This window comes from Montipora foliosa, chromosome 8, assembly GCF_036669935.1.
Source record: "Montipora foliosa isolate CH-2021 chromosome 8, ASM3666993v2, whole genome shotgun sequence".
Lineage (NCBI taxonomy): Eukaryota > Metazoa > Cnidaria > Anthozoa > Scleractinia > Acroporidae > Montipora > Montipora foliosa.
The window spans coordinates 42385591-42398090 of record NC_090876.1 but is presented as its reverse complement, the minus strand read 5'-3'; the positions used below and the strand labels follow the sequence as shown (position 1 = coordinate 42398090).

Sequence of the window (12500 nt, the reverse complement as noted above, 5' to 3'; positions counted from 1 at the left end):
AGCTTTGGCCGGTTGATACTTATTTCCCTTCTAACGGATATCGTCCTCGGTGCATGCTTTTATAGCACATTCTGTTATTTTCTCTGACCTTTTCTTTGCGTGACACTTATGTGCATGTATGTTTCATCTGTGGATGTGAAAGGTGGGTGACTATGCAACTTGTTAAGAAACACAAACGGACCATAGGAAGGTATCCACACTCCAGCACTCGACATAGAAGGACATTTTGCACTTTTTGTTTGTAAGAGACCTTTAATTTTTATCAGGGCTCACGTTTGAAAAAATGTATAATGTATTTCTCTTTAACAGATGTCAATGAATGTCAAATGATAAACCCTTGTGACCGACATGCTGACTGCTTTAATACCAACGGATCTTATAAGTGTGCTTGCAAACCAGGATTCACTGGAAATGGATCCAATTGTGCTGGTACATATTTTAATTATGAGTAGTGCCAGAAACCCATAACCCAGAAGTGTCGATCTCGGTCATTTGACCTTGGCCCGTCAGTTAACTGTGGCCTTGTTTTCACGACAGCCGTTGTCTCGCTTTACCTTCCTGAAAGTGGTTTGTTTGCAGACTTCGTTAAGCGACTTAAAAATGATTCGTGTTTTCACGGGTAAGATTAAACGAGGAGAGAGCACGTGCCAATACATTAATAAAAATAATGAAAACAGCACGCCTGTTGTATTTCCGATTTGAATGACCGCAAGCGACTCCTCATTGGCCTAAAGTAATTGCCAACTCGCTTATTATAAGCTGCCTGGTTTGTTGGCTTAAATTTAGTGAGAATTCTATTGAAATTTGCCGACTCGCTTAACTTTAAGCGAGTTGCGAGAGGAAGTGTTTTCACGGAATTTTCGGTTTTCACTCGGTAAGCGACCTGACATATCGCTCGTGAAAACACGGCCTTCATTATCTAATTTTAGAATACGGGTCATCAGATTGGACCTGATGATCACAACGCTTCTGATTCGTCTGCAATCAAGTAGCCGCACGAGGGATTGCTCGTGTTTGACGCAAAGTCACGGATCGTGCAAGGAACACAACACGACCACAATTTTTTCCCCCAAAAATATCCGTCCTAATAATAGACTAGCAGTAATCAAGAATAGGCAGTGAGGACAAAAACAATAGAAACACGCTGGAACGAATGTGAAAAATATTTACATATCATCCACTTTCCTTGTCTTTGTCCTCAGAACTTCTCTTTCAAGTTAAATCTAAATATATAGAAAAAGGCCTATTAGTGAGGTGCGTTCGATTCCTGTTTTGTCATCGACGAGACTTTCATTGCGTATTTCCGGACGGTCGGTAACCCATCCAGGTATTGACCCCGTTCAACAGGACTTGACTTCCCTTTGGCAAGCCGTGATGGTAGCACTATCACATGAGATCGAGGTTATTTGTGCAAGGGCAATATGGAGTCCTAACGCTGAAATCCTGTGGCTTTACGATCTATACCCGAGGGACATCCCGTGGAACTGGCGACACGACTAGAATGCGTTCTCCTCGAACACAATAATACCGAAAACTGGTGGGCCGCATCCTATCGCTGATCGAGACTTCTGGGTCATGGACTTCTAGTTGTGCTTAAAACTATTGCTTTTAAGAAGATTCCTTTTACTCATATGCGAAAGATTGCGCATCGCGTTTCCGCAAATGGCAGACTGCTGCTTTGTCATGAAAGCATGAACATTCTGTTCTGACTTATCTCTCTCCCTTGAGGCTGCGCCAGATACCTGTATTTGAGAGAAATGTATATATTTGTAGTCCGGGCTATAGACGAAAGAGAGACATGATCTTTGCACTTATCTGGACAATTATTACAGTCAACAAATGAAATAAAAAAGTTTCTTTGCAACACGCAAATTTCAGCCTTACCTTTGCTGTGTGCTGTAAACGCTATGGTAGAGCTCTCCGACCAAGCCTTCATCACTTAATTTTTTCAGTGAGAGTTCAATTGGGCTTAAACTGATAATGCATTAAAGTGGCTCAAACCAGTTTCAACACTTCAAAGAAACGTTCTTATTAGAAGGATTGACACTTCAACACTTTATCAAACAACAATTATTGCTGAAAAAGATTCGGTCATTTTTGTGACGTAAAAGGTTACCGTGGTAACAGGAAAACCCTGCAAACACACCCCATATTTTGTCTTTAGCTGCTGATATCTCAAAAACGAACTCGGTGACCCCCATTTTATGTTTTTGTAATGTAATCAGCATGCTAGAATGAAACTTTCTGCAAAGTTTAAAAAAATCTGTGGAGCGGATTTAGAGCCACCTTAAATAATTGAAAATTTAAGGTAGCTCTAATCCGCGAGTCACGAGTGCAGCTTGTTAAACAATGGACTCTCAAATGGTAACATAACTTTGCCGTTTTTTATGAAAAAAAAGCTTTGTAGATTTAACACCTCTTAATAGTACAGTTTGTTGGAAGAGTTGAAGCTGTTTTACGCCTCCTTTTATGCTGTTGAGTGTGAGGACTAGAGCGATTGGAATAATATATTTTTATTTTTTCTTCAGATATCAACGAGTGTCTCATTTCGGACATTTGTGATGAAAACGCTGATTGTGTCAACACCAACGGATCTTACATATGTTCCTGCAAGCAAGGATTTACTGGAAATGGATCCACTTGTATTGGTATGTGCGAATTTGGTTCAGCTGCAGTTTATTGGAGGGCTTTGAGCTATAGATAAATAGCGTCGTCTAGCGCATTTTTATCTTTAATTCAAGTTAATTTACAAATTTAGCAAACTTAAATTTTCAGGAATTCAAGCTAAAAATGTGCTAGACGCTGATATTTATCTATAGCTGCTTCGCTTTGTGGTGTCGTCGAAGTATAAGCATTAAGCACACGCGCTTTCCATATTCATAGGCATCGCTCGCATCAATAGGAAATTATTGCGTTCAAACTTTATGTTGTTGTATCTACCGAAACCAAGACGGCAATTTTAGGAGAGTTTTACATAGCAAGCACACTTCATTTGGGAGCTTGATCAAGAACGAAAAGGGCGGCGTCTGCGAGGATGCCATTTGAAAATAGATCTCCACCTTTTTATGGTCATTTTGCGATTATTTTTGGCTTTGAGAGCGAGTACCAACTTTCCAGGAATAACGTCGGAACGAACGACGTTGAGTATGTTAAGAGAGAAAGTTGAAAATCGGGTGGTCACCGAGTGCCCACGTCCTTCACATAATCTCGAATTTAATTGGTCATTTTACGTCTTTGTCAGTAGGAAAACGACAAGAGAAGAGTAAAAAATGGCGGGATCTGCAGGGCCTATGTCTTTGTTCATTGAAGCTATTGTTTTGTGGCGTTCCCGTGCAAGTCTCGTTGTCTTTACTTAAGCCCCCTATTGTGTGAGCAAATTTGTTAATATTGTTTTTTTTTTCTTATCAGATATTGATGAATGTCAAACCTCAGACCCATGCGATGGAAACGCAGACTGCGTCAACACCGACGGATCTTACAGATGTACTTGCAGACAGGGATTCACTGGGAATGGTTCCACTTGCACTGGTACGTTAATGGTTATTTTCTCAAATGATTTAACCAATCTTTTTGAGAGCACTTGATTCATTTGTATTTCTTCAGACATCGACGAGTGCACCAAGAATGGAAGTCCTTGTGGGGAAAACGCAGATTGTTTCAACAAAGATGGATCGTACGCTTGTATTTGCAGAGATGGCTACACAGGGAATGGCACAGCTTGTCTTGGTAAATAAGAGGTTCAGTTCATGATAAAACTGTGAATGTGTCTTTGTTACATGCATCGCATCATTTTACCTCCTTCTGTTTGACGGTAGTCTAATTAAATAATTTAATTAAGTGGAAGGTGAAGTTAAATTGTTGATGTAAAGGGGGATGGCACCAAAGAGCTAAAGCAACGAGAATTCGCGGCTTCGGGACGTTATTTCAAAACAAAAGTCCGCGTTTCATTACGGTTATCGCGTCATTATTGTACCAGATGGTGCCAGTAGTCCAATCATGAAAAAGGTGTGATCGAAGTTTCAAAAGAGAAAATTATCTTCTTGTCCTTCAAAAGCTGGAGATATTCAGCGTTACACTGAACGTTGTTGTTTTGAAAATAACGGCGGAAAATTTACTAAAATGTGTAGAAGTGGTGTTTGCGTTCATTTAGATTGTTGTTCTTGTTGGCGGAGGTCACAGGACAACGATGCGAATAACGATTTGAATGTCGGTGGTGAAGATGATAATAATGATTTTGAGGATGATGATGATGATGATGATGATGATGATTTTGGTGATGATACTGACAAGTGATATCTGCTGCTAGATATCAATGAGTGTCAAGCAAACCCTTGCAGTGAGAATGCTGACTGCTCCAACACCAACGGATCTTACACTTGTGCTTGCAGACAGGGATTCACCGGAAATGGTTCCAGTTGTGCCGGTAGCTATTTCACATTTCTCTGTCGTTCTCTGTCTCAGTTCCGATTGATATTGTTGTGTTTTTAAATTGATCGTGGTGTAGGCAAAGTCCCGTAGTAGTCAAAGCTTCGGACTCCCGACCCCAGGGTCGCTGGTTCGAGGCCTATCTTAGTCAACGTGTTATTTCCTTAGACAAGAAACTTTGCTCCACAATAACAGTATCTCTTTGTACCCCGTTGTATATAAATAAACGTTCCCCTTTATTTTGCTTCCCATCACGCAATTGAAGATAACTGACACACAAAGTTCCTTGGTTATTTTCTTTTAGATGTCGACGAGTGTTCAAACGATGGAAATGCATGTGACGACAATGCAGAGTGTTCAAATAATGATGGCTCGTACTCTTGTATTTGCAAGGGTGGATTTACAGGAAATGGAATAGTTTGCTCTGGTAAATTATAGCAGTAGATCATAAGTTTATCGTAGTTTCCTTATAGGAAAGATATCCTTGACGTCAGCTATTGTAATTTAAGTGCTAACCAAAGCCTCATTAGCTGTCGAAACAAACGATCTTTTCTTCCTGTGGTTGGCACATTTGAATAACAAAAGCAATGTTCGTAAACATGTATCTTCCGTTTCTCTGTTGATGATATGTTTTCTGTGGCAACTTTCTGGTGTTACTCGGGAACTTAAGCACGCGCGTCAACGCGGACGCCAACCGGAAGAGAACATTTCGCTTGCCAGGACAGTAGTGTCTCCCAGATTTTTATAGTAATCATCCCTAATGGAGAAAAGCAATGTAAAATGTGGTTGTGTGAAGACAAGTTAAAAGGGAAAACAGCTTACTTCCGGTTGCCGTTCGTGGGGCTACAGGATTAATGGTCCTGACAGTAACGAAGACGATGGCTGTGACTACTGGAGATTGTCTAATCGGCGTGGGGTGGGTCGTGGGTCGTGGGTCGTGGGTCGCGGGTAGAAGGCTCAAGAACCTAGAGTCGCTCTCAGCTATCGCCTCGAGTGACTCTTACGCTTCTCTCGTGCTTAGCAACCTCCTGCGTGCACCATAACTCAATAGTGCACGCTGAGCCGTTTACCATTTGTTAATATTATCTTCAAACAAACAAGACCCACCTACCCACGACCCACGACCCACCCACCCACGCGATTTAACCTCACTCGACTACGGCGAGGGCGAAGACGTCGACAACGGCGCGGCAAAAACGTTCGCGACAATGATGATGATGACGTTTATGGTTATTGTGATGACGATGAGAAATGATGATGGTGGTGGTCATTTTGATGAGGTTGATGACATTGATATTGACGATGATGTCGAGGGGAAGGAGTAAGAAGGAAGACGAAGCCTGTGACAACGATGACGACTTCTTTATGTATTCTTTGTGTACCAAACTAAGGGAAATTTTTTGATCTAAATTATTTGAAGTTTGATTGATTAGTCTGAAAACGTCCTATACCTATATCTCTTCTCCAAACGTAACTATGGCAATCTTTTATCAGATATCGATGAATGCCAAGTCACTAACCCGTGTGACAGAGACGCTCAGTGCATCAACATCAACGGGTCTTTCACGTGTACTTGCAGAGTGGGATACACTGGAAGTGGAACCTTTTGTTCCGGTACTTACCTTGTTTAATTTTTACGTCTTGTGCTTGTTTCGTTGTTCCTTTAATTTTTGCCTCGTGGCTGCGTCATATTTTTTACCTTGCTCTTTTCCTCGATTATTTTGCGTATCATCGTTATCATCAGTATTATTATTATTATTATTATTATTATTATTATTATTATTATTATTATTATTATTATTATTAAAACTTCTTAGCAGCACGAAGTAAGATATCGCTTTGATGATCCATACGATGTTTTTGAAATTCATATTTAATCAATACATGTTTCGGATGAAACATCATCCATCGTCAGTTGACAAATGAGAAATAAACTAAAGTTGAGCAATAAATAGTGTAACAAAGTGAGATATAACATGAATAATTAAGGATGAAGGCGAGAACAGAATAAAAACATCCAACCACGAAACAAAACAGAAAAAACCAAACTGTTAAAGCTAAGAAAAGAAACTAATTAGTATGAAAGGGATAAATTAAGATGTTTGACTTGGAAATTTAGAGATGGCTGCTCCCAAAGGATATGCATGGCTTCTTTGATTTTCAATTGGAAACGTGTGGAAGCAGAGTCGAGGATTTTAAAACAGTCTTCTGAACACCGGGAGCGACAATTTTCAGAACCTCTCAAGTGCTTAAATATGTGGGAATGTTTGTCGGAGGCGAGATGTTCACGGATGCGAGTGGCGAAGGGCAATCCAGATATTAAATTAAGACGGGAAAATCTTACTAAGTTATTTTTCTTTGCCACTGCCCAAACCCATTTTTCATTTTTGGGTAATTTTTACGATCAAATTGATGGGGTAGCCATGGGCTCCCCGCTTGCTCCTGTATTAGCTAATCTGTTTATGGGTCACCATGAGAAACGGTGGTTAGAGAATTACAATTCAGGTATCGAGTTTTACCGTAGATATGTCGACGACACCTTTGCTTTATTTAATACCGAGCAGGATGCTTTATCTTTCTTTAGTTACATCAACAGCCAGCATCCTAACATCAAGTTTACTATGGAGAAGGAAGAAAACCACAAGCTTCCCTTCTTAGATGTGCTTTTAGATAACCATAGTAATCAGGGCATTATTACCTCGGTTTTCCACAAGAAGACCTACACCGGTCTTCTCACTAATTATTACAGCTTTGTACCTTTTAGTTACAAATTAGGACTAGTACGCACTCTGGTTGACCGAGTATTTAAAATTAATAATACTTGGACTGGGTTTCACTTGGACATAAGCAACCTTCTAGCGTTATCGAGAATGTTGTTAGAAAATTTCTCAACAATTACTTTACCTCCTATTCCTCTCAGAGTGTTGCTCGGAAGGACAATTGTTTGTATTTTAAATTACCGTACATCGGTCCCTTTTCCATCATAACAAAACGCAGAATTAAGAAATTAGTCAACACATTTTGCAGCGACCTGGAAATTAAGTTGGTGTTCACCCCGTTTAAAATTAGGAGTTGGTTTGGGGCGAAGGATCCTATCCCTGCGGGTTTACGATCGCGAGTCATTTACAAGTTTTCATGTGCAGGCTGTAATGCCTGTTATATTGGTGAAACCAATAGACACTTCGCCACTCGCATCCGTGAACATCTCGCCTCCGACAAACATTCCCACATATTTAAGCACTTGAGAGGTTCTGAAAATTGTCGCTCCCGGTGTTCAGAAGACTGTTTTAAAATCCTCGACTCTGCTTCCACACGTTTCCAATTGAAAATCAAAGAAGCCATGCATATCCTTTGGGAGCAGCCATCTTTAAATTCCCAAGTCAAACATCTTAATTTATCCCTTTCATACTAATTAGTTTCTTTTCTTAGCTTTAACAGTTTGGTTTTTTCTGTTTTGTTTCGTGGTTGGATGTTTTTATTCTGTTCTCGCCTTCATCCTTAATTATTCATGTTATATCTCACTTTGTTACACTATTTATTGCTCAACTTTAGTTTATTTCTCATTTGTCAACTGACGATGGATGATGTTTCATCCGAAACATGTATTGATTAAATATGAATTTCAAAAACATCGTATGGATCATCAAAGCGATATTATTATTATTATTATTACTAGTAATGTGACAATGGCTTTCCTTTCGTTACTGCTCAATTAAATTTAATTAATAACTGCGATGATCAGCACCTTAACTCGATTACCAGTAATTATAGTTGACACTACAGGTTCCCCCGCTTTTGAGTACATTTGCACGTAGAATTCAATGTGCCCAGGACCCAGGTAGAGGAATGACCGTTTACAAACGGATTCAGGATTCATAAGGCTATTGATGTTGATGCGGGAAGAGAATAAATAAGTACTGAATATGAAAAGGGCGTTGCATAGTTTGGAGAGTTGAAAATGAAAGGAGTAGAGGATTGGATCATGGCCGACGAGTCTCAAGCCTAAATAGCCGAGCTCAAGTGCTCTATTAAGTAGGAGACTGTAAAAGGAAACCCGGAGTACCGGAGAAAAATTTTGCAGAGCGACGAACCAACGAACTCAACACGCGTACGGCGTTTAATCGAACACGGGTCAGATGTGAAGATGACAAGTACTCTCACCACTATAGATACTAGCATTTCTAGACATAAGAGCCTCTTCACTGCGCCAACGTTTCTACGAGGTTGATAGTGTGTGGGTGATGATAACGATCAACAGTGTCACCGTTGCAATTTCGACCAAAAATTGTGACTTTTTTTTTTCTTTGATATCAGATATCAATGAATGTCAGAGATCAAACCAATGCGATCGAAATGCAGACTGCACAAACACGAACGGATCTTATACGTGCAATTGCAAAAACGGATTCACTGGAAATGGGACATCTTGCTCAGGTATAGTTATTTTCTTTCTTATTTGCTAATGTGAGACCGAATGAATGGATAGTATCTTTACCTTAAGCTAGTAATTTCTTTCTCAACAGATATAGATGAGTGTCTTACCTCCGACGTTTGTGATAGAAACGCTGGCTGTTTCAATACCAACGGTTCGTTCACGTGCAGTTGCCGACCAGGATTTACTGGAAATGGCACCACTTGTGTTGGTATGAATTTAACAAATCGAATGTGGTTCATCGTTGTTTGTATTCTTATCGACAACGACATTCGTGATCACAGTGGTCAAAATGTTGTGGACTCTATAATGTCTGTACTCCAGACTGTTCCACGACGAGAACGGATTACATTCCAGAAAACACGACAGGCACGGGTTACACAGGCAACCCACAGACCAATCACTACATTAAGCTAATGACGAATCTCTTTTAAAAGGCATAACTGTAACAATCCAACGATAACAGTTAATAAAGCTCTGTTGTGAATGTGAGCAAATCACGTTCAGCAAAATATGTGCCACTCAAAATCATAGCAAAAATTCAAGACCCATATAATCTCTGAATTGAAGTAACACAGTTCTTAACAAGTCAGTTTTACTGAGTCTTTCATCTGACATAGTCTTTAAGCCCACCAGGCTCAGCTCTCTTGCGACTGGACCTTCGAGGTTCAATAGTCTGTTCGGGCATCCTATTAACAACAGGCTGTGGTAAGCCAGGACCAATAGCAGGGTCATCCGCAGGCTCAGTCGCAGGTCGTTCTGCTGGGCTAACAACGGGTTGAGGTACAGGTGTCTGCTCTGGTGGCTGTGTCAGTTCTTGCTTTGACTGAGAAGCCCCTGGTTCAGGATCTATGAACCTTTCCCCTTGGCCAACACTCCTCTTTAGCAGGGTTTAACCACGCTCAATGATCACCAGATCTCCTCTCTTGGAAACTACGCTATACGGCTTCGGATCATACGTTGCGGACAACTTGTTCTGTTTCTGCTTCGTCTTCTTCGGAGACGATCTTTTTGTCTTCACAATCCCGTGATCACGCAGGCGCAATGGCACAAAGATCCGTACATTACTCATAACCAGTCTGCCAACCACTGTACTTTCATCAGATAGCAACTTGTAGGGATTTGGGGCAGTGGACCAGTCCCCTGGCTTCCAACACTTGCGGATGGTTGTGAGTTCCTCATCCTCAGTGGAAGCTCACTCTATCTCTCTAGTTGTCATCGCACGTGGGGTTGCACTGATTGCCAGCATTCTCATACATTCTTCGAATTCACTTATTAGACTGTGATGAAGTGGGTATCTTCGTCAAACGACTTAGACAGTCAGCAATATTCTGGTCTGAGGGTACATGTCGCACGGTGTACTTGAAAGGCATTAAACACAGTACCCATCTCTCAACCCTGGCCGATGGTTTGGACTTTGGTCCATAAATAACCTCCAAATTAAAGCTTTACAGTAACAAGCTGAAATGACTCTAGCCCTCATATATAAAGACTGAACCTCTCACAACCCCAAACAACTGCCAATGCATCTTTTTCTGTTTGACTGTAGCGACGCTCAACCTCGCTTAAGCTACGGCTGGAAAATGCAATGCTCTCTTCACTCCCTGCTGCTCTTATACAAGGATAGCCCCAGTTCTAACTGGGCTTGCGTCAGTGACCACCTCTGTTGGACCCTTTTTGTCATAAAAATCCATCATTGATGCCTCCACCGATTGCCTCTTCAATGCCTCAAACGCTTTGTTTTCCTCCTTGCCCCACTTTCATTTGGTTTCCTGTCGTGTCGACTTCCGTAGTGGTTCTGCTGTGATTGCAAAATTTGGTAGGAACCTTGGGCCGAAACTGATGAGTCCCAGAAAACTCCTCAGCCCGGCAACTTTAGTGTGGGGCTCTGTTTTACGAACAGCTGACCTTTTCCATTGTTGGCCCCACACCATGCTTTTTTAAAAGCAGTCCCATGAAGACAATTTGGCACATTCCAATCTTGCACTTATCCTTGTTGAGGGTCACGTTCCTCTCTTGCAAACGGTGTAGGAATGTGATAAGATTTCTTTCATTTTCCCGTGAACAACAATGTTATCTGCCATATTGGTGGCTCCAGGGCAGTCAGCAATCGTCTGCCGTACAATGTTCTGATACTGTTCAGGAGAACTGTTCACACCCAAACTCAGCCTCTTGTAACGAAACAGTGAATCACCAGCTGAAAATATTGTGATATCCCTGGACGCTTCTTCGAGCTCAATTTGATTAAAACCCATTTTCATGTATAGCTTGGAGAAAACTGCATGTGCTTCCATTCATTTCTTCCAACACCTCGTCCACTATGGGTATGGGTAATTTCTCCTTGTGAATTGCCTCATTTGCGCGCTTCATATCAACACATATCCGCACTTCATCTTTGTTTGGCTTGGGAACAAATACAGCAGGGCTGACCCAGGTTGTTGGACCTGACACTTTCTCGATAAGGTCAAGATCAAGTAACTCTTCAATCTTCTGCTGGACTTTATCTTTTAATGGGTAGGGTACCCGGTTCGGTTTTTGTGCTACTGGTTTAACTTTGCGATCAATATGCAGCTGAAGTTGGTAACCAGACAGCTTGCCCAATCCAGAGAACACCTTTGGAAAACGGTCCGCAATACTTTCAATGTCACTGTGAACTGAATAGACTGTTGTCGTACATGCTAGTTCTGGTCCAACTTTGAGCACTTGTAGGCACTTAATAGCTGAGCAACCTAGTAGACACCGTCCTTCTCCCTGCGTAACAAGAACAGTCTGCCCATGACAATCTATAGTAGCCTCGAATTTGCCAACGACCGGAAAACACCCATTTCCATGGACACGGGGATTCCTCTCTTGCTCTTAGGCCACTTCTCACAAGGATGTGAAACCGCCGCTCACCAAGTACAGTAAAGTGCGCCCCACGATCAACAAGCATCTTAGTAGAGGTACCATTGATCTTCACTGCTACAATGTTATCACATGTTGCTTCCCCACCGAAGTTTACTGTGCAGGCGAAAGGTTCCTCTCCGCTATCATATTCCACTTAATTGAATTGCTGTCTGGGCCTTAGCGGTGGTTTGCATCTAGCATTACTTTTTCGCTGACTGTTACTCCCACTTACTCTCCCACCACTCTTACTCTGCTTTCCATCCGCCTCATGCCTACAACGTATTGCCCAGTGCCCCTTCCTACCACACTTCGCACACGTCTTACCCCTCGCAGGACACACCTTGTCACGCAAAAAATGTCCGGGCCTCCCACATGCATAGCACTTGTGTTTGCCTTGCCCGCCTGATGTTTCTTTGCTTTCTCTGTGCTGGGCCACATTTACGCTCGAATTTCCTTTCCCTCTAGCAATTACGCTTGCTTGACGTCGTGCCGTTTCCCATGCTGCTGCTGCAAGCTGTATGTTAGTCACCTCGAATAACTTGGTCCGTAATTCTTGGAACGATACTTTCTCAAGCAACTGGTCTCTCACTGCGAAGTCGAGTTCCTCATCTCCATAGCCGCAATGCCTTGCTTGTTTCCTAAGTCGAAGGACGAACGAGTCCACATCTTCGCCAGGTTTTTGGTGTAACTGACGCAGAACTTGTCTTTCATAGGCGGCGTTCTTCTGAACATGAAAACGAGAATTCAAAGCTCGTAC

General features: G+C 41.7%; 1 protein-coding gene across 1 annotated transcript in view; it reads left to right on the top strand.

The window, feature by feature from the left end:
• Positions 1–12500, top strand: part of LOC138012615 (uncharacterized) — a 129446-nt gene that overhangs the window by 65895 nt on the left and 51051 nt on the right. The window contains exons 61-69 of the mRNA XM_068859437.1: positions 310–429; positions 2529–2648; positions 3409–3528; positions 3604–3726; positions 4307–4423; positions 4730–4852; positions 5920–6039; positions 8740–8859; positions 8949–9068. Of these exons, the coding sequence (XP_068715538.1) occupies positions 310–429; positions 2529–2648; positions 3409–3528; positions 3604–3726; positions 4307–4423; positions 4730–4852; positions 5920–6039; positions 8740–8859; positions 8949–9068 (1083 nt within the window). The remainder of the gene's footprint in view (positions 1–309; positions 430–2528; positions 2649–3408; positions 3529–3603; positions 3727–4306; positions 4424–4729; positions 4853–5919; positions 6040–8739; positions 8860–8948; positions 9069–12500) is intronic.